This window comes from Ambystoma mexicanum, chromosome 1p (genome assembly GCF_040938575.1).
Source record: "Ambystoma mexicanum isolate Mex_15411 chromosome 1p, UKY_AmexF1_1, whole genome shotgun sequence".
Classification (NCBI taxonomy): domain Eukaryota; kingdom Metazoa; phylum Chordata; class Amphibia; order Caudata; family Ambystomatidae; genus Ambystoma; species Ambystoma mexicanum.
In genome coordinates, this window is record NC_090921.1 from 836,386,754 (window position 1) to 836,413,932 (window position 27,179).

Here is a 27,179-nt window from a genome sequence, read left to right on the forward strand (position 1 = left end):
AGGCTTACTTGAGTTACAACAAGGCCAGTTTACACGCTGAGGCATTCAAATACATAACAAGCGGCCCTGAAAAAGGAGAAACAAAGAAAGTAATATTACAGTACCTACCATGTGATTGGTACGCCACTGAAGTCCCTGGTAAACAAGGATGTTGGGAAAGACCACTGATAATAATAACAGGGAAGGTGTACCTGGGTGACAAATGGGACATAGGAGTGGCTGGCAGCAACATGGTAACGAGAGAGGATACTAAGAGTATTGCTGAACATAACGACAGATGTTGGATGACTTGGGTCAAATACGTACCCATGCTAACATGGTTAGAGAAGGATGAAGACCCAATAACAATACTGCCGCTGACTGCGCCTAAGGTATGCTACCAACATAAAGGAGAAGTGGACGTGGGATACAACACCAACTGTGCAAATGTGACGGAGTTACCTGAGGGGGGGAGCAGGAACAGCAGTGGTAATGGACCATTACTGGGCCTGCGGAAACAGGGCATACCACACACTGCCCCCTCTGTGGAATGGTATATGTACAATGGTACACGTCAATGTACCATCACTAGTGGTGCCCCAGAAACATGTGAATGTGGCAAGCTTTCCCAAAATGGATGAAGGAAACAAGAGGAAGAAGAGATCTGTACACACTCAAAAGGGGCCAGAGAACAAAAACAGCGGCAACAATTCTGTCCTGAATAGGAAGAAGAGACAAGGAAAACCTCTGACAGGAAATTACCTATGGGGACGGTCGGAAACAGCACTCTCTTCAATCCCACCAGAACATAGACTATTCAGCAGAGCAGCAATGTTCTTCTCCTCAATAATACATCCGGGACTACAGGCTTACGCAAACGCAAAATGGCTCCAGATAACTAGGTGGGAACTAATGATGACAATTAATTCTACAGTAAATGGATTCAACGCAATAAAAGAAGAATTGCGAGCAGTGAGGATGGTAGCACTACAGAACAGATATGTACTGGACCTCCTCACAGCAATGGAAGGAGGAGTTTGCGCAAAGATAGGACAATCATGCTGCACATTCATTCCCGCTAACGATACTGACAATGGTACACTGACAGAAGCAGTATCACAATTGGCCCAGATGCACTCCAAGATGATGGATGAAAGTAAAGGTGTGGAAAAGGATGAGAGCTGGTTTTCAATATTATGGTCATGGATGCCATCTTGGTTGTCAGACGGACTGAAGATTATAGTTAGGTGCATTATTTTGGCTGGAGCTGCACTGATTTTGATAAGATTTTGGAAGGCCCGGAAGACACGCACCACTGACGAAATGATCGAAATGGTTGGTATGCACCCCTTGATGCCAGCAGATGACGGCCAACACGCTGGAATAATAATAAAGGAGAGAGAAAAGTTGCGCAACCAGATCATCACCAACCATCTGGACCCACCATCTGTGAAGCTCGAAAACCCAAGAAACCCAAAGAGCTACATAGGAAAGTGGGTATACTGCACACCTGGAGGAACATGTGTATATATGTATTGGTCATTTGAAGACCATGTTAACCACTATGGACATTTGGGAGGAATAACTAAAATATGGAGGGTGAGAGGAGATAAGGAAAAGGATATGTTTGTGGTCGACAAGTCGACCAGAGGGGGGACTGAAGTGGGAGAATGGAAGAAAAGGCTCCCACCAATCCCCTCTCTCCCTTGGCCTAGAGGATCACGGCCCAGGCACCCGCCACGAGAGGAGTTTACCCATCTACCAGATGACCAAATACCCTGGTACAAGAACATACGGATGTGCCCTCCCGCGTGCCCGCCAGCCTGCCATACCCTTGCCGACGCCTGCGGCATGGAGGGACTCGACTGAATCATCCAGCACTAACTCGATACATCGTTAGAGATGCCATGACGACCCAGCCAACGGCCAGAATACCCGTACAACATACACACTGGACACTCCCACACCAATCCACACGAAGAACATACTCAGTGCTATGACGTAAGTGACGGACACACCCACAGACGCGCATCTTTATTGTTTTTCACATAGGCTTCTCAAAATGCAGAAACGCAAGACGCACAATGAACTCATCTAAAAGCTTGCTCACGCTTCTCCTAAACCCATGCGCAATAATGAAAAGCATAACGAAGACACGATACTGGGGATAAAGCAATATGATACCATAACCTAAAGCGCTGTGTACCGAACGTCTCCGCCTATGCACCAGGCCCAAGTAGGCCGCAAGCAAGAGCTTCCATGAACATTGAATGAGCAAGAGTATAGTTGCTGACCCTGCAGAATGAGCCCGGCGATGACTGACAGTCAAGGGCACAATGTTGCAATCTCGTATGCCGCAAGCCGACGCCGAGGTCACACCTGCAATTAAAACCAGGCACACAGTGGAAAATACAATATTAATTGTGCAGAATTCTGCCACGACCACGGTCCCACCTCACGTGACCAAGCCAAACCTGACAGGGTGCCAGGCCCAGGAGGAGGGAGGCACCGAAAACCCACGTTTCAAGACATAGGCAGATACAATTAAGTGATTCAATGGACATCTGCGGCGGTGGGAGTAGTCGGCCTTCAGGCATACCAATAAATCTTCATGTTGTCTGCACATAACCATAGTGAAACATTGTTGCAAATGACAGGTGCACCGCGAGCTGGGAACAACGATGGTCCCAGACTGGGGGGCTCGTGCGTGGACCAATTAGAACATGGGCTCTTATCACTGACGCCAGTAACATTGACCAATCCCCAGGGATCTTCATGTAACACTTTTCATGTATCAATTTGAAGGGACAACCCAATTATACCACCTGACTAACCCTCAACCACTAACAATGCTCTCTATATGTATGCTATACTAACCCTACCACTCGAGGAACCAATCCAGAGTGGCGATAGTTTTTTTTTGCTAACTTTCCAAGGTGACGCATGTAGCGCGTCATACTAAGGTAAAAAGGGCCTGCGAGCCCATGATGAAGAGAGAGAGTCAGGACGGACGCGTACGTTCCTTGACCCATCCCTGCCGTTTGTCCAATAAACAGCAGAACCACCTTGCTTCTTGCGTGTGCCTCATACTCATTTTTGGGATACACGGGAGGAGTTGGGGCCTCCCGGCCCGGAGGTCCGCGGACGGCTCAGCCGACCCCGGGAGAATTTCCCCCCGACAAAATAATGCATCTTTCTTTTCTCTCCTATACAGCACTTTCTCCATGTCTGCTAGAGAATGCATCTCTGCAATCCATTCCTCAATAGCAACAGGGGTAGATGTTTTCCAACATCTCAAAATGAGCTTCTTCTCCACCATTGCTCCACAAAAGATCAATTTCTTCTGAGAAGTAGTCAAATCATCCAGCAAATTCCCATCACCCAGTACAATGGTCTTAAAATCCATATAAACCTTCTCTTCAAGAATCTTCTCACAGATCTGGTCAAATTCAAACCACAGACCACTCACCATTGAGCACTCCGACAACATATGCTCAAAGGTGCCCACCTCATGTGAACATGCCCAACATTCAGAGCTGCCACTCATTCCCCTCTTCATCATTCTCTCCGGCGTCCAGTATGTCCTATTCAAGATCTTTATTTGACGTGACCTGTCTGAAAGACTCAAAGAACACAACTTCACATTCTCACAAATACACGTCCAATCATCCTCCGTAATATTTTCACCAATTCTTGGAGTCCAATCCAATCATAAAGCATCATTAGCCCAATAATTTGACACAACCAGTCTATAAACGTAACTAACGAGACCACATCCACTCACCCCAGGCTCCCAACCAAGCATGTCTGTATTGATTTTCTTTTCCATATCCACAACCCCCACCGCCCTCTTAATCTTCCGATAATCTGCCAGGCGAAAAGTAGGAATGTCAAACTTCAACTGGACCTCCATAGCCGTCAACCAATTCAAACCATTGAACAAATCACCAATCCACCGCACCCCAGCCAGGTACCAATCATGCCAGAACAAAATTTTCCCTTCACGTGTAATACTCGGATTCAACCAAATGGAAGCACTCGGATCTTTCAGTGCATTGAAACCCAAACACTTACACAAAGCCACCCATGAGTTCCGCAAACATCTAGTCAGCGGACCTACCATTTTAGCACGACGTGGCCTACTCGTCAACAAAGCCCCAGGCGACAATGGTCCTACATGGCTAGACTCTGCACACACCCAATCATCATGCTCCGATTTGAGAAAAGCAAATATATTCCGTGACATAAAAGCCAGATGGTATGCTCTGAAATTAGGGACCCCCAGCCCGCCCTTAGACAAAGGTAATTGCAGTTTGCTAATTTTCAGACGCTGAGGTTTACAATCCCACAAAAATACCTGCAGGATTCTATCCAGCTCACACCAACATTTTTTCCCAATGTCTAATGGGATCATACTCAGAACAACAGTAGTTTATCAGCACACCACTTAAAGCCCAACCTGGTAATAAATTGTTTGTCACACAGCGGCACCAATGGTAAAACCTCAGATTTCGCCCAATTGATCTTGTATCCTGAGCACTGGTGAAAGGCCTCGAGAACGTTCATAAGAACAGGTACTGACTCACCAAGATTCTTGAGGACCAATAATAAGTCGTCTGCGTATAACCACATTTTTTGCAGCATTCCCCAACAATTTATGCCCTGCAAGCCCACCTCACTTCTCAAAGTTATAGCCAATGGTTCAATACTAAGTACGAATAACAAAGGTGACAATGGGCAACCTTGTCTCGTGCCACGTTCCAAATCAAAAGGTTTAGATTTTAGACCATTAGTTTTAACATCAGCCGTAGGACTGGTATACAGCAGTTTAACCCAAGAACAGAACTGAATTCCAAAACCCATCTTATCCAATACTTTAAACATAAATTGCCAGTCAACCCTATCGAATGCCTTCTCCGCGTCAAGTGATAGGACAGCCGAGTCTTCAGACAACTGCGACGCCTTCGCGATAGTACAAAGCAGCGTCCGCATGTTACTGGACGTCATCCTATCTTTAACAGAACCAGACTGATTCCGATCCATCAGTTTAGGCAAACAATTTTCTATTCGCAGAGCTAGAATCTTAGCCAGAATCTTATTGCCCACGTTAATCAAACTAATCGGTCTGTAACTGGACGCCAGTGATTCATCCCTGTTTTTCTTTAAAAGGACAGAAATAGTTGCATGTCTAGTAGTATCAGGAAGTATACCCCTAGTCTTGGAGGTCTTATACATGTCTGTCAACAGTGTCAACGCAGAATTAGGAAACCACCTATAGAATTCCACTGGCAGTCCATCTGGCCCCGGAGACCTACCAACATTCAATTTTGATATTGCCTTCTTGACCTCATCCATCGCGATATCTCCCTTCAGTAAAGTAGCCTCCTCCTCCGAAATATTCAGAACTTTAATACCATCCAGAAAGTCTCCATTCTCTGCCTCAATATAGGTTTCATTCTTATACAATTCCTCATAGAATTGTCTGAATACATCATTTATACCTTCCGGAGTGAACGTGACCCGACCATCAGAGTCTGTAATAGATATGATTGAGCGTTCAGACTCCCTCAACCTCAATCTGTACGCTAACCAGCGATCACATTTCTCCCCATGTTCAAAATAAGCGAATTTTTGATGAAAATACTTCTTATCCACCCTATTAGATATTAGCTCCTTCAACTCCCTTTTCAGCATGTTTAACTCAGGAAGCAAGTCCACTCTCGTAGGATCCACCATCAGAACCCCTGACAAATCCTTAATCTTCAGTTCCAGTACATTCTGTGTATTGTCCCATTTTCTCTTCAAACCACTCGCCAGACTAATAAACATACCTCGAACCGTGCACTTAAATGCCTCCCACACTATGTCAGATCCCACTTCCCAGTACAATTTTCCTCCACAAAATAATCAATTTCAGTTGCAATTTTGTTCATCTCCTCTAGATTGCCCAACAATATAGTATTTAGTCTCCAAGATTTTGATCTACACATAGTTTAACTCCACTTCAAATCCACTGAAACATGAGCATGGTCAGTCAGCACAATATTACCCATATCACTCCTCCTATAGTTTTGCAACATGTCTCCCGCCATCAAAATCATGTAAATTCTGGAATACGTAGCATGCGCACCGGAATAAAAAGTATATTCTCTCACCGAAGGATTGTCTATCCTCCAACAGTCCTTCAGATTATGTTCCTCCAGCAGATCCCGTAAAGCCAGAGAATGCATGTCCACCCTTCTGCAATGTCTGGTAGTACTCCTATCCAAAGCAGAGTCAATAACTGTATTGAAGTCCCCCCCCCCACAAGATTATGTTATTGGACTTAAGATCTTGTATCGCTTGAGTCACCTTTCTGAAAAAGGTACCATCACCTGACGTTGGAGCATAAACATTACAAAAGGTCACTTCTTTGCCCTGAATATTAGTTAAAATAGCAACCATTCTACCTTGCTTGTCACATATTTCTTTGACAACTTTGATTGGTGCATGTTTCCTAATAAGAATAACCACACCCCTAGACCGTGATTCAAAAGAGGAACCATAAGCCCTCCCTACCTAACCTTTCCTCAAACCATCCAAATCCCCCTTCAAAAGTGTGTCTCCTGGAGAAAATAAACGTCACCCTTCAAATCATTCAAATAAGTCAAAACTTTCTTTTTTTTCTGAACATTGTTTAGACCATTCACAAGCCACGAGATAAGTCGCATTTGACCCCCCATTTTCAAATACAGCTTATCCACCCCCACCCAATGCACAAAGGATCTCTGCAACCGACCTTCAAATGTAATTGTGACCCCTACCGAAAACCCCAACCCCCCTTCTGAAACAGATGCAAAACAACAAGAACAGCGTATAGGAAAAAATTCTAAAACACATTCCAAGAAGTCCAAAACCCTGGACTCCCCAAGAAAAACGCTGTAACTCGAAAAAGGGCAACCCCAAAATTAACTCGGATAAACTAACATCAAAAACTCAATAACCACTGCCACTACATCCACGTATATCCACAACAATCCCGCCGCCACATTCCAACCCATACAAAAACACATACGACCCCCCCACCCCGTTAAGGCCAGCTAAGTATAATTAAACTAAAATAAAAACACTCACCCCGTCAGGTCATTCAAAGTTCCATATCATCCCGTCAGGTCATTCAAAGTTCCATATCATCCCTTAATAGAACAGCAGAGTATTTCATGACATCAGTGGCCCATTGAAGGCTCCATGTTGCTCTTTAATAAAGCAATAGAGATTAGGACGCCTTTTCCTGCACCAACAGCTCCGGGCTTCACAGCTGCTCATAGTGCAAGACCAACAAACAAGGAGGCCATTTCCTGGCGCCAAGCGCCTTTTGCAGTCCATTACCACTGAAGGGACAGCGACAATCAGAACATGATGTTCTAATTATGTGACCATGTTTACTTGGCAATCATTTGTGAGGAGGAACCTGTGGGTGGTTTGGATGTACATGTGGGGTTCTCGCTTGTAAATGAGCATCCTTCTCAATGATTTTCCGGAGTCCGGATCTCTGAAAAAATGTAATTTTTGTAGCACCAGTAAAAAAGCAATCAGTTTCAGCCACTGCGGACCCCCAGAGGATCTGGATTCAAGTTAGTCAGCAATGTGGGTTCCCTTGTGCAGCTTTATGTATGCACCACGTCACCTAACCTCCAGTAACACCATTCTCCTCTTAATTGAGATTAGGTGAGCCCCGCTCTTCCCTCATCCTGATGGGAACAACTAGGACTGCAGGAGCTGAGACAGTTTGTCCTGTGCGATCCCCAAACTGGGCTCCTTTGAGGGGGAAAAATTGCATAGCCGGGATACATGGCAAACCAGTCCATCTTCTATTTCGACTATGCTTGAAACTATCATGCTACAAAACTATGCCTGGGAGCAGCCCACACATGCCCTCGTCATAGAGGACCCTAATGGGTGTAATCTGGTGCCGCTGATAAGCAGGACACCATCCTCACACCCAACCACAAACCTTCCCTTGATCTACAGCCTAAGCCTTTCAAGATGACCTGTCAAGGAACTCTTTGGGGTGAAACATACAGAAAACCAGGACTTCCCAAAACAGACACTTTTTTACCTTGGTCGTTTTTGGCATTGAGTTCGACTCCATGAGAAAGCAGCGCAGTCAAGCATTCTGTGAGACCTTTGGCGGCAGCTAAGTGAAACCTGTGAAAGAAAAGAGGGAGGATGTTTAGCATACTTCTAGTGCTGCTCTCCTACCCCCGTGCATTTAACATGAATGGTGGTTTAAGCGTGCTCTAGTAAAGCTTATTGTAGTATGAGGCAGATTCTTAAGGTGATATTTTAGCTTCCAAACCCACGTTGTCCACCTTCTTCTCAGGTCAATCACAACATCTAATACCACAAGCGAGATGACAATACCACGCTGCACTGGATCCCCACCAGTGACCATCAAAGGCGTTTCAGGAAGTTCAGACTTGAAAGTACTTACTGATGTGCAACACCCAGCCATAATGAAAGCCCTGTGCTGACCATCAGAAGAAAACAAATCACACTGCCTCAGACTTCCAGGTCGCCCATTGCTTGTCGGACATCGACTGACTCAGTCGCAGGCCTACTAGAATGAATATTCTCCTGTGACCTGTCACATAAGCACTCCCACCACCCCCTTTTCCCATTTTAAGACAGGATTTCATGGTAGTGTTTCATTCAAACATTTGCTCAATAGTTTTATGACATAGTTACTTATCTGCCCTCGCAAATACCATATGCTCCTCTTCAGTGAGATTCCCTACCATTGCTGTTATTTTTTAAGTGCAAACTGTGTAAGACAAGACAAGCTCTTCTATGTCTGGGGATCACACTGCTAGAATGCCCGTCATGGCATGATTTGAACAAAGCAATGTGTACTTCAAGGCCATTGGAAAGAATTTTGCACCTGTGATGAAGTCGGTTCGCCACCTTCATTTGCCAGCTTGTAGGGGACTCTGGCGTCCAGGGCAGCTAACCTATGAGGGCCACAGGGCCAGAGCTGCAGGCTTTCTTAAAGTTGTATATGCGGGATGTTGCAGACAGCCCCTCCATCACTAGGTCATGCACCATCTTGAGTGAGGTCAGATCCATCCGTGTGGAGCCCGTTATCCATTTATTATTTGGATACTCTGTTATTGCCCGTATGCAGAATGGAGAAGGGACAAAGCCTAAAATCAGATGACAGACGTTGACCGCTGGAGCCATCCCTCTAACCTAGTGCATCTCCATTTTCATAATATATTGGGTCTGGAGAACCGGATGTCAGAATCTTCTAGAAAAGGCCTACTGTGTGTGAGAAACGAGGAGGAGAGGGAGTTTGGGGGGCGGTAGGCAAACGAAAATCAATCCAATAGCCACATTCAGACATCCAGAACCCATGTCAGACTTCCAAACCAATGCTGCCTCTATCCAACCTAGAACCTGGAAAAAGTCTACACCTGCCCCAAGAGCTTACCCGCTAACCAGAGGCCGGCACAAGAACACAGGTGCTGAGAGAAACGGAGGACTCCGGCCAGTCACTGGGAAATGGAAGGGAAGCAATTGAGGGACCGGGTGAAGGGCCAGGGCCAGGATTTCCAACTGGATTTAAAATGGCCATTTCATTAGTGCTGAACAACTTGGGCTGGTGGAAGGAGGGACCATTTCCACCACAGAACCAATAGCAAAGGCTTTATGGAAAGCCATCACAGATAACCCTATCACTATAAGGGAGGTAGAGCAAGGAAGAACAAGTTACTTACCCCTGGTAACGTTCTTTGGATTGGATGTTCCTTCCACATATTCCTCATCTTTAGATAGATATCCTTCCAGCTTTAGCTGCTTCGGAAATGTTTTCCGGCAGAAGGCGTTTTGCATCGATGCGGTCGACTCAATGTCCCTCGAGGTCCTCCATCTCAGGATCGACGCCATTGGTGGTATATATAGCTCGCACAGCACCCGTTGGCTTCAGTTCTGGTTTTAAGCCATCCTCTTACAGAATTACCAGCATCAGTGAGTCTTAGACAGTACCAAACTTTGGAAGAGCGTAAAGTGTAGTGCCTAGAAATCTACAGTTGGGTAGGCTGGGAGAGGCGATGAGGAATACATTTGGGAAAACATCCAAACGAAAGAACGTTATGAGGTGTAAGTAACTTGTTCTTCAAATGGATTGTGTCCTCTCATGTATTCCTCATCTTAGAAAGACTCCCAAAGCAGTGCTAGGTTTTGGAAGACGGGGTAAGAATTTTCACTTAAGATTTGTCAATAGAGGATGAATCCAGACAGTAATGCTTTGTAAATGTGTGGATGGTAGACCAAGTGGCTGCCGCACAACTGTCTTTTATAGCCACCCCTCTTTGCAGAGCAGAACATGTCACATTGTCCCTTTGTGGAATGAGCCCTCAGGCCTTCAGGGGGATCCTCTTCAGCCAATCTGTAGCATTCTGTAATAGCAAGAATTATCCATCTGGACAAAGTTTGTTTTCCAACTGGAAGTCCCAGTTTATGTCCAGTGTACCCAATGAAAAGCTTTTCATGCTGGCGTAAAAGCTCAAGGCCCTTCTGGGATCAAGCCCATGTAGCCGTTCCTCTTCCTTGCCCGGATGAGGAGGCGGATAAAATGTAGGACGCACAATTTTCTGAGACAAATACAAATCTGATATAATTTTTGGCTAAAAAGAAATGTAACCCGAGTACAACCTTGTCCTTGTAAAAAAATAGTAAATGGAGGCTTACTCGGGGCCCTGACCTCCCATATCTTATAATCCTAGCTTCTGTCTATCCTCTGCAGTTGCCTCGACTCACCCCCTAGCAATGGAGGTTGCACTTCCCTTTCTTCATAGCACTTCTCCTGCTGCTCTCCATGAGCTCCACAGTACCTATACCATGCCCATTTCCCCTCTCCACTTGCCCGTTCTGAACACTCACAAGGCATAGTAGGTTTGGCTTCCCCTCCCCATTGTCTCTTCTTTGTTGTATTTAATTATTTAACATTGCTGTAATTACACTGTCTATCATCCCATGTCCCCTCCCTATTGCCCTGTGGGCACTTTGAAACAGTATTTGCTTCCTGTATAAGCGCCCAACAAGTGAACAATAAATAAAAAATAAATACTAGATGAGGCTTGCAACTCACTCACCCTGTGGGTTGATGTCAACACAACTAACAGAAATGTTTAAAATATTAGCAGCCTAAGTGGACATGAATGGAGTGGCTCAAAGGGAGCACACACCTGAAATTTCAACACAGGATTAAGAGCCCACATTGGCACTTCAAAAGGTGTAGGAGGGAACACGTTAGTGAGACCTTTAAGAAATTGTATGATCAAATGTACCTTGAAATATGATACCTCTTCAGAGCTGCACTTGAAGATTGAAAGCACTGCCAAATAACCTTTTATAGTTCCAATATGGAGCCCCACATTTGCCAAATGTAACAGAAAGGACAGCACCATAGGAGTACAGCACAGAAAAGGTTCCACATTATTTTCCCTGCACCAACTTCAGAATTTATTCCATAGGCAATGGTACAAGGATTTTGTTGCTGGCCTCCTGGCCGAATGCAAAATCTCCATTATGTCCTCTGGGAGGTCCCAATCCTTAATTCTCAACCTCTCAGAAAACCTGCGTGAAGGTTATGATATGATATGATATGATAAGGCATTTGTAACGCGCCTATACACAAGTGTTTCAAGGCGCGATGAGGCAGGGGGGGAACAAGGGGAGACAGACAACGATTTTACTAGGCCAGGTGTCATTCAGATCGTGCAAGTGCAAGGGTAGAGGGGAAGGGAAAGGTGCATGGGGGAAAGGGAGAGGGGAAAGTGCAGTACAGGGTTATTAGCATACAGCATACAGGATAAATAACAAGGGCCAGCTGGTGGCAAGTGCGAGGTAAGTGCAGACAAGTGCTGGGAAGGGGGGCTGTATGGATACAGACACAGTCCCGTAGTGCAGGGGTTGCCGTGGAGGCAGTGCAGGGGAGAGTGGCTGGGCCGAGAACGGTGAATGGCCCAGTTGCAGATTCAGTGCAGTTTCAGTAGTATTAGCAGGGGAGAGGGGGAGAGAAAGCGGAGGCAAGGAGGAAGGTTTCGAGGTGCTTACGGAACCGGAGGTGGTTCTTCTCAAGTTTCAGGGAGGTAGGAAGGCTGTTCCAGAGGGAGGCCCCTGCAGTGGAAAGAGATCTGCCCCCAACTCGTTGTTTGGAGAAGCGGCTGACCCTGAGGGAGTTGGAGGCGGATGAGCGAAGAGCTCGAGAAGGAAGATATTTAGGAAGAGAGAGTTGAAGGTATTTTGGCCCAAGGCCCCAGACGGCCTTGTGGACAATGCAGAGGGTTTTGAACTTGATCCTCGCAGTCACTGGGAGCCAGTGTAGTGATTTCAGTCCTGGAGAGATACGGTCCCTGGGCTTGAGGCCAAGGACAAGTCTTGCAGTCCTGTTCTGGATGAGTTGCAAAGGGCGGAGAGTAGAGGCGGGCAGATTAAGATAGAGGCTGTTACAGTAGTCCAGCTTAGAGAGGACCAGGGCTCTAGAGACAGTGACAGGTTGAGTGTCTTGACCTCTTGATGGAGAACCTGACAACCCTCTCGCGAGAGAAGGTCCTCTCTTTGTGGAAGACAATTGGGGGGCAGATGGATGTGTCCAGAAGTTCCGGTACCACGCCCTCCTGGCCCAATCCAGAGCAATCAGGATCATGGATTTCCCAAACTTTCTCAACCTCCTGATCAGATGAGGAATTTCTGGGCCTGGAGGAAACACGTACTGGAGTGGAAACTCCCAGTCCACTATGAACGCATCTCGTAGAGCTCCTCTTGGGGGAAATTCACTGGAGCAGAACAGATCGCACCTCTGGTTGGCACTGGTCACGACCAGATCTACTTAAGGCGTTCTGCAAAGGGTAAATATCTCTTGAAGGACTTCCTGAGCTAGTTCCCACTCGTGAGAGACTGCTCTGCCTGCTCAGAGCATCCACAGCTGTGTTCTCCTCTCAGGGTAGGTGAACTGAGGATAGAAAGATTCCTTCTTGAATTGCCCAGAACCAGAGCTGCACTGCTTCTCTGCACACTGGTAGAGAAACCCTACACCTCCTCTCTTATCAAGGTAGTAAAAGGTCATTGTGTTGTCCATCATTATCAGGATATTCTTCCTCATAGAGAGCACAGAAAGGCTTTCAGCAGGAGTCTGATCACCCTTAGCTCAAAAAGGTTGATGTGTAGTTTGGACTCCGATGGAGACCAACGGCTGCTAACAGATCGTTGGTGTGGGCTCCCCAACCAGTGAGTGAGGCATCTGTAACTTTGTTATCTCTGGCCATGGTTGCTAAAAAGGTTCTCCCTTCAGAATATTGTTCTTGCAGGTCCACCACAGGAGATCTTGTGCTACCCTGCTCGGAACCTGAATCAGATCTGACATCTTGCCTGAGAAATGAGGCCATTGTGTCCTGAGAGTCCATTGAGGGGATAGCATTCTCAGGCTAGCCTCTGCCACCAGGAAAATGCAGGATACCATGAGGCAGAGCAACCTCAAAGAATCGAATGCTGGTAGATGCTGAGCACTCTGGAATTTGGTTACTATCTGCAGTCTGTGGAGAGAGTGGCACATTATGTTGATATGTTCCTGGGCCTGCTCAGGGGATCTGACCCCGATCAGCCAATCATCCAGGTAGGGGTAGACGTGAATACCCCTTTCTCCTAAGACTCGCTGCTACCACCGCCATCAACCTGCAGAGGTCACCCCGAATGGCAGAACTCGAAGCTGATCATGAGAACCACTAATGGTGAACCTCAGGTACTCTGTTCTTGTGATGGATTGGCACATGAAAGTAAGCAGCCTGAAGGGCCAATGACACCATCCAATGGAGCTGGAGGGCCTGAAGGATCTGAGAAAGAGTAACCATTTTGAACCTGTCCTTCCCGAGGAACTTGTTTAAGCATCTCAAGCCCAAAATGGGTCTCAATCCTCCGTCCTTCTTGGGGATTAAGAAATAAGGAGAGCACCACCCTTTGTTCCTCTCTGTTACAGGTACTGATTCTATAGCACCTTTCTCTAGCAGGCTCAAAACTTCCTGCACAAGAAATGGATCCAAAACTTTGAGTGGCTCCCCGACAGATGGTCCCGAGGCCTTTTTAGACAATGGAGGCAGTAACCCTGGGCTACTGTTTCCAAAGCCCATGCCATTCTGGCAGATGCAGTGAGAGTCTGCCTCCCACCGGGGTCTTGTGCATAAAAGCCTCGTGTGTAAAGGCCTCAGAGAGGTTTTGAGGCAGTTCAAGCAGTGGCTGATAGTAAGGTAGCCATTGCTTAGGCAGACTTCCTACCTCTCCTACGTCCACTATAATGGAATCTTCTTTGGTCCCTTTGACTAGCTATTTCTCTCGCTCTTACAACTGAGTAGAAGCGAAAGGACTTACTCCTCCAAGATGAACCACTTGAGTGAGATGGTTTTGGCTGTCTGATTGCAAAACCAAGGGATGTTGCTATCGCCTCTGAGGTCTGCTGCTTTTCCAGGCTTTTGTCGGCCTTGCTGACAAGCAGCTGGGTGCCATCAAAGGGCATGTTGAGAAGCCTGAACTGCACGTCTGGTGCACAACCTAACTTCCTCAACCAATGCAAACCTGTGTATTACTGTGCTTGCCGCCATGGCTCTGCTGATGCTATCAGCTGAGTCCAGTCCTGACTGTAGAAACTCTCACATAGCTTCCTTACGGTCTCTTACAATATTCAGGAAACCGTCGCTTTCTTCCCCATCGGAAATATGGTCAGCCACCATAGCTATACAGTCCCTATTGGTGAAAGTAAATTTTGCTAAGCCGCAAGTGGCATTTGCAGCTTTGAGAGCAAATCTCCCAGCAGAAAATACTTTCCTTGCCCAAGCATTGAAACGCTCATCATCCCTATCTGGTGGGATGGTTGGGTATGCAGCCTGTTTGGAAGTAGACATCGCCGCCTGAACCACCAGGCTTTCTGGTGTTGGGTGCTTTGACAAGTAGTCAGGGTTGCACAGGATTTAGCCTTAGTCCTTTCCTTGTCGGCTTTTGACGGCACAACAGGAGCATGGCCTTTTTCTTTTTCTTTTCCCGGGGTCGGTGCCTCCTTCTTGAAAATGTTTAGCATTTCCTGCCTGAATTCCTCCCACTGAGCTGGTGTCAAGGATTTGGTTGGACAGGCTATCCTTCTGTCTGGAGAGGAATCGGATGAAGAAGAAGTAGGCGATCTATAGTGCCTTTTCTTAGCCTTCTTCGATGAGGGTGAGGAATGGTGCAATCGGCTCCTGGAGCGTGAACGCTTTTTTGATCTTTTGCTTCGAGGAGAGTCGCCTCCCGACTCACCGGACGAGGGCTTCTTCGACGGAGTCGTTGAGGCGGATTCAGTAGGGGGCCTACCCACCGCTAATTTCCCTTTACGCCCTTTCAGAGCCTTACCAGTCATGGACTGACAAGGACTCTCAGTCCGCCGCCCTATGCTCCATGCCAAGGCACCACAGACACACTCAATGAGGATCCATGAGGGACATCTTGGCGCTGCAGCTGTGACAGTTTTTGAACCAGGTCTTTGGGGTTGATGGAGTCGAAGACAAGGCCATTGTACTTGTTTCTCACAAAAAAGAAGTGTGGTGTATTTCTCAAAGCATTAGTTATCACGGAAAAACAGAACTGAAGCCAACGGGCACTGCGTGTGCTATATATGTCAACGATGACGTCGACCACAAGATGGAGGCCCTCGAGGGACATCGAGTCGATGCACAGCGCCCTCTGCTGAATTCTTGTTTCCGAATCAGCTAAAGCTGGAAGGAGGATATCTCTCTAAAGATGAGGAATACGTGGTAGGACACAATCCATTCCAAGCATGGTTCTATTAAATGCTGGGTCAACATCGGATCAGAGACCGGCATGGGTGTACGTGATTCAGCAGACAAAGCAGACAGTGGACCAAGGACAGACAACAGATTGGAAACCAAAGTACAGCTACAAGGCCAACAGATGGGATGTCACAAAACGAGGAGAGGCTTTAGGCTTAGAAGGGGCCCAGTGTTGAGAAAATGGAAGTCACTGGGACAGATATCCGCACCGCTGTGGGGAAAGCTGAGAAGAGACCATATGAAATGGGACACATTGGCTTCTGAGACCCTGGGCCTGTCATCGGTGTGAAGAGGACCATATCCATCCTGACTGAAAAGGGCACTATGCCCATTAGGAAAGAGCAGGCAAGCACAAGAACCAATCCCAGCTGTGAAGGGTACCATACCCTTCTAGAGTGAGAATGGCAGAATAACCGTTGGGGTAGAAAGTGGTAAGACCTCACAGAGAGAGTAAGACCGAGAGGGAAAGAAGTGTAAGAGATTCCTTTGGTGAAAGAACTGCATCAGCCTCATGCTCCTGGTGTGGATTACAAACAGCAAGCAAGAGACTAAACCCTGTGAAATAGATTGGGTAAAAAAGTGAGTGTGCTCTATATCTCTGAGTCTGTGGTGTGCTCTAGAGGCCAAGGTAAAGAAGCCCCGAACCCTTACTTATGTGACGACTTCTGATTGCTAATTTAGAGCAATTCCGAGGAGGGCCTCTACATGGATGCAGGTAGTGCTCTAGTCCCTGTAGTATTGTATCCCAAATCCCTCCTATGCATCACTAAACAAGCTTGTTTGAAGTTCAATTATTTTCGAGGGGCATGGTGTGTCAATCTGCCACACACACTAGGCAAAGTGACATTATCCACCCTTTACCGCTAATAGGCAGTGCCTCATCTCCTCTCCCTCCCCCAATACCCAGTCATTGTCCCTTGTGTAAACCCCCCCCAAAAGCCTTCCCCCAGAGTCTCAATTTAGGTACCACATTGGCCAGCACCAAGGAAGCATTCACTCAGTGTTATGCACTATATAAGTGGTCTACCACACCCCACGTCTTGGTAATAACACAAATCTTTTAAGTCACCTAAGCCAAAGTTACAAGAAATCTTCAATCACTAAATCCTCCCCAATTTCAGGGATCACAAAGACCCAGCACCAACTACATGCTGAACCACCTATGTGTGGTTTTGTACTTATTTATTGAAAATAAAAAGGGCTTCAATAATAGCCACAGCACAAAGAGCATATTGATGGCTGTAGCATTTGCATTACTGAGACATTTACAGAGTCATGATATAGAAGTTAAGATAGTAAACCAAATAATGTTGGATATTGTTATGTTTTATACAAATTTGTAAAGTGCAACGTCCACCCAGGGGAAACTTGGCGCTAAAGGGAAACAACAGAAGGACCAAAGGCAGAAAGAAGGGATCAGAACAGGTAGGTCTTCAGCAGCCGACGGAATGAAATGTGGTTTGAAATAGCTCGTAACTTGAGCGGAAGAGAGCTCCAAGCTTTAACCCAATTGCTGATAAAGCCCGCCCACCAACCCAGGGCCGCTTAACAACCGGTACCTGTATGGTCAGGGATGTTTGAGAACGGAGTACTCTTGAGGGAGCATAGGGGCGGAATTTAACCTGAAGATATTCAGCACCGATTTTGTAGAACGCTTTGTGAGCGATGCATAGAGATTTGAAAAGAATTTGCTTCTCAATGGGGAGCCAGTGCAACTGATGGAGAAAGGGCGACATGTGTGAGCCAAAAGGGTGATGCAGAACTGCCCTTGCTGGCATATTCTGTAACAGTTGGAGGCGGCCACTAAAATATGCTGGCTGGGCGAGGTAGAGAGAGTTACAATAGTTGACACCACTCATGAAAAGTGCAGACACTACTGGCGCCTGGAAATGAGAGGGAATGCAAGAAAGAGTCTTACGCAGAGTCTTTAGCTTAACATGTCAAGCTTTGCAGATAGAGGCTACCTGATCCTTTATTGAAAGAGAAGTTGAGATTTTAATACCCAGGTCCTTCACCACAGTTGCCGGAAGAGGACAGGGCCCAAGAGTGTGTGGCCAGAAGTCAGCAGTCCAGGAAAGTGAAGAAGAAGAAGAGCCCACTACCAGCGCCTCTGTTTTCACTGCATTCAAATTAAGCCAGTTATCAGACATCCACCTCCCCACTGCCTCCAGGCAACCCCTAAAACGACTGGCTGTATCAGACGAAAGAAGTTCAAGACACAGAATAATCTGTGTGTCATCAGCATAGGAGCAGTAGAGGAAGCCATGGGATTGGATAAGCCCGACAAGTGGCTGGATGTAAACGTTGAAGAAGACCGGAGAAAAAGCTGATCCTTGCAGAACTCCACAGGTCAGAGGCACTGGTTTAGAGCAGAAAAGAGAAAGGGAAGCAGACAGAGTGCCCAGAAAGAAAAGAGAAAAACGCAGCAAGCACCTGGCTGGAGAGACCTGCACCAGCTAGCTGAGTGATCAGGGTGGAGTGGTCGACAGTGTCAAAAGCAGCAGACATATCTAAAAGAATCAATGCACCCACTCCACCTGTCAGCAAGACGTGCGAGATGTCCAGCACTGAGACAAGAACCAATTCAGTACCCCAGCCAGGGCGAAACCTGGACTGACATGTGTCAAATAACCCAGAAGATTCAAGAAAAGAACTAATTAAAGAAGAGATCAGCGATTCCAATAATTTCATCAGAAAAGGGAGAAGTGAGATGGGACGAAAGTTGGATAGTGAAGAGGGACAATTAGGGTATGTTTTAACATATCAGGGATGAGTCACATCGAGAAGGAGTTATTGACTGCTGTTGTTATCCAAGAGGCAGTGTCAGCCGAGATATCCTTAAGAATTTCTAGAGGAATTGGATCAGAGGGGATGCAGATTTAACTTACTGACTGCTATTACAATGTCCTGAGTAGTAAATTGGACCAAGTTGAACTCAGAATAGCACTAGAACATAAAGGAATATGCAGATTTGACTGAGAGGAAGTGTTAGTGATCTTATCACAAATGGTGATAATTATTTCTATGAAGAATTTGGATAGCGAATCACAGAGAGGTTGAGAAGCAACAATAGTGGAATGGGTTTTGGCAGGGAAAGACAAAGAGTGCACTAAGCCAAGAGCTCTTTAGGCTTGCTTATTGCCTCTTAATTTTTCTCCCTAAAGAAAGCCTCCTTGGCCAAGAGAATAGCTTTCTGATGAAGGACAGTGGCTTGACAAAGTAGGATTTGATCAGCAGGCTTATAGCTAGACTTCCATTTCTTTTAGGCTTGTCTGCGCTTAGTCTTGAGGAGTTTCATCTTCTCGATATACCACTGCTCAGAGGGACGATTCTTATGTTTAGACGGTCAGCCACCTTGGTAAATACATGAGTAATGGAGGCTAGAGTGCAGGAATCTAAATCGGCAGAGTCAGCCTCAATGTGAGTACATAGATCTTGGAGGGACAACAAATGCCATTTGTGTCTCCCGATCTCCTGTTGCTTAGCCTTAAGAGGAAATGCTGCCAAGTAAACTGAGAAGGGTACAATATGGCAGTCGGACCAGATAATGGGGATAATGGGAAAACTGGAGATAAGAGTCTTAATCGTAAATATAAGATCCAGGGTATTGCCCAGCTGATGCATAGGATCTAGCACACATTGGGCTAGGCCTAAGTCTAACAATCACCTAAAATAGCTAAGTGGGCATATCTTAGCTGTTATTCAGAAGTGACGGTCATATCCCGGAGGGCGAAAGACCAGTAGAATTACCAGAGCGAAGGATGTAGAGACAGCCTAACTGATTAGGAGAGCCTCCATTTTAAGGTTGTGCTTAATAGGTAAAATACTGATCCAAGAGGAAGATTTGTGAATCATGGTGACACCCCCACCAGGAGAGCTAGAGGGACAGTTGCAACGTAGAATATTGTAATTGGGAGGCAGGGACTGGAGTACTGAGGGACCGGAATGCTCACAAAGCCAGGTTTCGTTAACAAAAGTCAAAGCTAGTTGAAAACCCTCCAATAAATGATAGCAGTGCTGGGTGTGGGCGTCAACTAGGAAGCAGAATAGGGAAGGAGAGCTATTTCCCAAACGACTATCCTTCGCACTGGGCATACAGTGAGTGCTAATGGGTAGTTTGGTGCCTGCAGGCGCGCAATGTAATATTTCAGCGTGTGACAGGCGGCAGATGCTAGGTGAAAACACAACAGGCACAAATAATTCACCCCATGGCCTGTCCTGCACACGGACGAGCACAGACGGGCGCGCCCTTCCACTGCGCGGGAGTTTGAGGAGTCCATTATGTATACACATTATTGCACTAGCAAAGCTCCACCCACTTGCTGAGGAGTGTAAACTAACAGACCGCTAATCGTGTCTGTAAGGAGGAGGCCAGGCAACTTCCAGCCGAGGACGGCAGTACAAGGAAAAGAATAATTAAAAAGCAAAGTAGCATCAAAAGAAAGCGATAATTGACGCAGCGGCATCCAGTCACACGCCTTGCACAGCGAGCGTGCTAAAAGGAAAATAAGAAGGAGATGCTTTGTAAAATTGTTAAAATAAAGCAGCAGTGCTGGCCGTATGTGGTGATATTGAGCTGGAAACAGCACATGGGGACAGCACAATACACATTAAATACACCTTCAGCAAGAACAGTATTTACATTTCTATACAAATACATAATCCAGTGGTGGTGGTGATGATTATGGATCATGGGGGTTAGAGCTCTAGGATTCTGGAGTCCCATCTGGGAGGGATGGTAGTTCTTAAGGTGATCTTTAAGGTAGTCACGGTTACATTGGCCTTCATTTATAGTGGCAGAGTTTTCAAGTGATGGGGATCCAGGAGGGCGAAGGTACAGGACACAGCACCTCAAGTTGGCTAGGGTCAGAAGAGTAGAATGCAAGGGTGCGAGTAGTGGGTGATAGAGTGAGCCAGGTTGGGGGTTGGCCCATTGATGGATTAAAACAGTAAGATGGAATTTGAACAGTTGCTTTGCATTAACAGCCACCACACATGAAGATGGTGAACAGAGGGGGACGGCGGGTAGTGGGAGGGTGTATTGTGTATGGTGATGAGAAGAGCAAAGGAGATATGGGGAGGGGGGAGTCCCTTGAGGAGACTGGAGCAGTAATTCAGGCTGCTGGGGATCAGGGCGGTGATACATGTTTTGGTAGACATCTCAGACCTTCTTACCTATCCTCCTGAACAACCATAAAATCCAGCCTTGCTCACCTTTCAAAGTATTCAGGAGCAGGGGCATGTCACTTGGGACCAGGACAAAGATCACTTTGGTTTTAGATTAGTTGATCATCAAGCAACATAATGCTATCCATTGATGTATAGAGAATTGGCAGTGACACGAAGGACAGCTGAAGAATGAATGAGGGGAAGGAGACACGTGTTTGGCTATTATCAGCAAAGAGAAGATATGAATAGCCTGAAATGGAGAGAAGGTGGGGAGTGTGAGGAGCATGTGAGCAAGGAGAAACCATTCAGGGTCCCTATTGGAGGAGGGTAGGTCCCAGTGTTCCAGGAGATGTAAACGGTGTGACAAGTGTCACAGATGGCCCCAATAATCCACAGACTAAAGAGGATCTGTTTTCACCAGGGGTTATTGGAAATGAAAATAGATTTCTCGGGAGGTCATGGTAGATTTGGTCTGTGGTGTACTTTTGGTATATACTCCAGTGTCCCGTGGACTCTCTCCACCCTAGCCCAGGTGTGCCTATTCCCCAAAATGACTTTCTGAGAAAAGACTATAAAGTACAATAACCGCTAATAGACCCCCTACTGCCAAGGTGTAGACTGGTAAGGGAGGGCCTAACGGCCTTAGCCAGCACTCTCCCTCATGGGAGTTTACTAAAAAAGGACCCTTATTGCTCTTGGTATTCAAAACAAAAATAACCCTTCTCCCTCTGTCCATCTCTCTCTCTAACCAGTCTCACTCCTGCTCCATCTCACTTCTCCTTCATGCAGCTCTTACATCTCCTCCTCCCCTCCCTCCTCCTGATCTCTTATCCTTCATGTATTCTGCTTCGCCCTCTGGTCTTACTAGTCTTCCTCTTCCCCCCTCCTGTGCTATTACCTTCTCCCTCACTTCTCATTCAGTTCTGCATCTGCGCTCTCTTGCACCCTCTCCTCCACCTTCACTCCCTCCCCCTTTGTCAGTCTCTGCTGATACTCCACCCCCTTCTTCCTTTTACCCCATATCCTCTCCACCAAACATGTTTCCCTCTCTCTCAACTTACTCCCACCATCTCACACACCTCTAACTTCTGTCCTCTCTACTCTCACACATCCCTCTCTTTCACCCTGTTCGTCACACATACACTCATGCTCTGCACTACTTTAACTGGTACCACTCACTCCCACATACAATACCTAACCTTCCACCGCTTCAATCTTCCCAAAACTACTCTCCGTTGTCCGCTCTCGACTGCCTAGTCTTTTGGTTCCCCTACTCAACTATTTACCCCACCCAACACCTTTCATCCTTGTTCTGTCCGATTGGGGTTTTATAGCCTAGCCTGCCTGGGTTCAATCCTCCCGTGGGCTCCCACTCCTTACCGTGGCCACCGATCTCTAAGGGCCAATCTAATTCTACCTTTTCACAAAATGTAAATGTTTGCATCGCTTCAACTATTGCCTCATCAGTATGTAGAGACATGTGGAAAGATGCATATAGATGTTGGAACTCATGTGAAAATGCAGTAATACAAGAATGATAAATGAACAATCCCAGGACTTCATAACCATTCCATGTTACTAATATTGTTGGCTGAAGATGCACTTGCGAAGGTTGGGTTTCACAATATAGCTTTTTAAAAGCTGTTAAGCCATGCCCCTTTTTTGTCCTCACTGCAGTCTCCAAGCAGGAATGGAATAGTTAATTCTCACTGTCTGGGATTTCCGTGCTGTTTACGTTTGTTAAAGTAAATTTTCTTTCTGCCTCTGTTATTGTACAGGCTGGAACTTCTGCACTACCCGTTGATTCTAAGTGGCGAACACTGTGTGATGTTAAGGTTTCTTAAAGGCCTCCACTTCAGGTTCTTCCTGCAGCCACCTGGGATTTTCTGGGATGGTTGGTTCTGAAAGCGAAGGAAGAGAGTCCTGGCTAGAAAGGGGGGTGGCAAGGTGTTGCAGTCAAGACAATGGTACCAATGCTGTTAAACCACAACACAATCTTAGGGGAAACAGGGACTGCCAGCCCTGCCTACTCCATCTCTCGGGTAGAATTGACTGACAACTATCCTGGTAGGCCGCCTACACCGGGCTGGGAAGTGTCCCTGCCTACACTTAACAGGGTCAATACCCTGACCCTGTCACATTAGCCAGATAGTGGGGTGAGTGGGGTGCCATAAAAGTTAAGATGCAATCCTGCCTGACAGAGGGAGGGAGGGAGGGAGGGAGGGAGGGATGATCAGCTGCATCTAAGACCACAGAGAAATCAATGCCAATGATGATAGATGACAGCTGCCAGTACTGGGCAGTAGGGCAAAGGATGGAGGCATGGGTCATGGCTGTCTCAATTAAGTGCCTGCTTGGGAACCCAGATTGGATAGGGGAATGTCAGAGTCCCTTGGCTTGCAGGTAGAATGCGATGCTGTTAAAGACTACATGATAGAGGGGTTTGGAAAGAGAATTCAATAGTGGCTGAGTTGTTGGTCAGAGGTGGGTATGACCGGGAATACCTTGGAATAGGCTGGCATGATACCAGAGGAAAGTGAAAGGTTGAAGAGAGGTAGGGCCAGGTCTGGTCTCCCAGCTCCTTGACTGTTGGCTTTGCGAAGTGTGATGGTTAGAGGGATCGAGAGAAGAAAAGGTGTGGGAGAGCATCGAAGTGTGAGAGAGTAGGAAAGAGGGTGAAAGACGCACAAGCATACAGTGTCCCATGCCGTGATAGATTTTGGAGAATTAGCTGGGAGTGAGGATTAAGAAGAGTAGAGTGGAGGTAACCATGTTTTGGAGGTCATGCCATGCAAGGATGAGAGTGGGGAGAGGAGAAGTGGCTACTCTAATAGTTGGATGTGGAGGAGGCCAGATTATAAATAAAAACAAGTAGCAATTCCTTGAAGAGACCAAGGAGAGTGGGTTATGCACCAATTCTACAGGTTAAAGTGCATGATTGCCCTCAGCTTTTGGATGGCTGTGAAGATCCACGTTGAAGGTGTGGGCCCGAGAAGGTGCAAGGAAGCAAGTGGTGTAATGGTGCTCAAAGGGAAAGGCCAATGCTGAATTTAAACTGAGAAATACTTATTTAATGGAGTCAGCAAGTGATGGAAAGCCCTGACTTTATCTAGGTAGAGGAGTCATTGAGTCAGATTTAAATGTGTTTTTATGATTTTAGACGACGTCAGGTGGAGGGGGGCACAAACAGTGACATTTGGAACATAATGAGTATATGGTGATGGGGTAATGGAGAGAGCAGAAAAAAGTATGAGGAGAAAAAGATGGGCATTTTACCATGCTTATAAGTCAGCAGGTTGTAGGGGGCACCCTGCAAATGGCCAGAGAGGCATGCTCATCTGTGGTTTATGGGTCTTGGTCATGTTGGGCAAGCTTCATTTCCCCTTAATCTCACAAGAACTACAGTGCAGAGCTATTGGAGGGGGAGTCCAAGATAATAGAGGAAGAGGTTGATGGTGTCAGGGCGCAGTATAAGAGGACTACACTAAAATGGGTTGCAAAACAGAACCAATGTGTATGAGAGATGCTGGTAGAAAGTAAGGGGGGCAAAGGGGGAAACATTGACTGGCTTTGTTGATCATGAGGTGTTAGGAACATTTTTCCTACAGGATAAGTGTGTTTCTAAAACAGTGAGAGAGGTGCATATCTTGTTCGCTGCCACGATGAAAAGGGTGCGCCTGCAAAATGTAAGATGCAAATAACTGCTGCGCACAGAGAGATAAATTGGCCTTTTAATTAAATCTAGAGACCGGCTAGTTGATGCTGAAAACATGCAGAGAAATGCATATATTTAAACATGTTTTAACCTTCAAAGAAACAAAATGTAAATGTGGGCATCTCTTCAACTATTACCTCATCAGCATGTTAAGACATGTGCAAACATGCATATAGAAGTTGGAACTTCTGCCAAATGTAACAAACTAAGGCCCAAGCATCTGTACTACGGTTGCTATAACAATAACCCAGTCTCTGTCTCAGAACACTTATTGTCGCAGCCCAGAAGCTTAAACTTAAAATGAACTCTATTTCGCAGCATATTCCTATAATTAGGATGCCCGTGTAGAGAAAATAAGTATGTCATTTTAAAATGTGTTCCTTTCCTTTCAATGGGGCACTCAAGTGAAAATGCAATCATAAAAGAATTATAAAAGAACAATACAAGGACTTCATAGCCATGCCATGTTCCTAATATTGTTGGCAGAAGGTGCACTTATGCATTCTAATATAAAATCATTCAAAGTGAAATCCAGGAATTAAGCATGATTTGAAGTTCCGTTTCTATTTTGCCAGGCAGTTCATCCCACTCTGAATAATACTGTATTTTATTTAACTTGAAATGGATCATGCCTGAACAAGTAACTGGATTCACCTCAGCAGCTCCGACCTAAGAATTTGAGTCATATGATGGAGAAAAGACTACGACCAACAGAAAAAAGTCATATACCAAAGACATATAGGACTATACAAAGCTGAAATACTCAAAGCAAAAAAATAAAACACTACAACAAATGGAACACAAACTCAAGCAACACCCAAAAAGAGATGTTCAACTTCATCAGTGAGCTAAGAAACAAAACACCCATGCCATCAGAAAAAAGATGCTAAAAGAACAACCCCTTTACCAGCCAATGCCGAAACCAAACCATCTACTAGAATAAACAAATACACACCAATTCTGACAGAATAATTCAACAGCCCAGTGAGCAAAAGCAACAGGTCCCTGCCCACCAGACTTCTACAAAACGATCCTCACCCAGATTATTTCCTCAACCCCTCACTAGCAACAGAAAAGGTGCAACAAGCCTTCATATCAGCATGCATCAATCCGTTCTTTAAGGACCCATCAGGAAACACTGAATACCCAACCAACTACTGACCAATCTCAAACATCCCATACCCAGTAAAGCTCAGAGAAAGCTACGTTTACGAACAAGTCCTGGAACATGTAGAAAACAATTGGATACTAGACCGTGTACAAGTTAGTTTCAAACCCATGAGCAGAATGGAAACAGCACTATTATGGAAATGGGATGATCTAAACACCAAAGCAGATTCCCACTTCAAATCGGCACTAAAATAACTTTATTTATCAGCAGCCACGAAACCCTCATCAAAAGAATTGAAGATAAAGGAATCAGCAATACAGCGTTACGTTGGTTAAAATCCTTCATGGCAGAAAGAACGGAAACAACTTAGCTAACCCCCTTCAACTCAACATCCCACACAACAATTTGCAGAGCCCCACAAGGCTCATCCCTCTGACCACTGCTATAAGACAGCTAGATGATCCCCTCTCCTCAACCCCATCAAAAGACACGGCCTCACCTGCTACAATTACGCATACTAAACACAATTCATCTACAAAATCAATGCTAGTGAAGTACAAATCTTAACCTGTACTAACTATCCCACAGAAATAAACCATTGGATGAGTACCCACAGCCTAAAACTCAATCTGGAAAAAACTGAAATAATGATCGTGCCCAATGACCAACACCATATTCCATGGCCTACTGAAATGGGAATCTAACCGGAACCTTCCCAAGTGGTAACACATCTTCGAATATTAATTGGCAATGACTTAACCTGAACTACAAGTTAATGCAGTAGTAAAGGAATGCTTCCTCCAAATACAAAAAATCAAGAGGTTACTTCCCCTTTCACCCTCCCACAAAGAAGACTCGCTGTCATCTCTCTGGTCATGTCAAGAATAGACTACGTCAATAGCATCTACCTCGCAATGCCAGACTACCTTATTAATAAACTACAACAATTACAGAATGCAGCAGCAAGTCTACTCCTCAGACTCACCAACAGAGAACACTTCACAAAAGCACTAAGCACCCTACATCTAAACAATACTCAAAGCGGAACTTTGGGGGAACGGTGTTCTCCTGCATCTCAACAAAACTTTGGAACTCGCTCCCAAAGGAAATACGAACAACAGATCACCTAAAGTTCAGAAAACGGCTAGAAACATGGTTCTTTAAATCACCGAGCTAAACTGGAAAAATCAGCAAAAGGAAACTGCCAACACATCCAAATGGAAACACCAAAACAACCATAGCTTGATTAACGCAAACACGAGCACCCAACGAAATAAAACATTCTGCCATAAATCACAATAGAATAGAATGAACTCAACAGAACAACATAACCATGGCACAAAGGACCCAGACA

General features: G+C 45.8%; 1 protein-coding gene across 2 annotated transcripts in view; it reads right to left on the reverse strand.

The window, feature by feature from the left end:
• The window catches only part of ANKRD35 (ankyrin repeat domain 35), a 502,129-nt gene that overhangs the window by 169,421 nt on the left and 305,529 nt on the right, over positions 1-27,179 (reverse strand). For both annotated transcript variants that reach the window (XM_069652800.1, XM_069652801.1), the window contains exon 3: positions 8,078-8,166. In XM_069652800.1, coding sequence (XP_069508901.1) covers positions 8,078-8,166 — 89 coding nt within the window. The remainder of the gene's footprint in view (positions 1-8,077; positions 8,167-27,179) is intronic.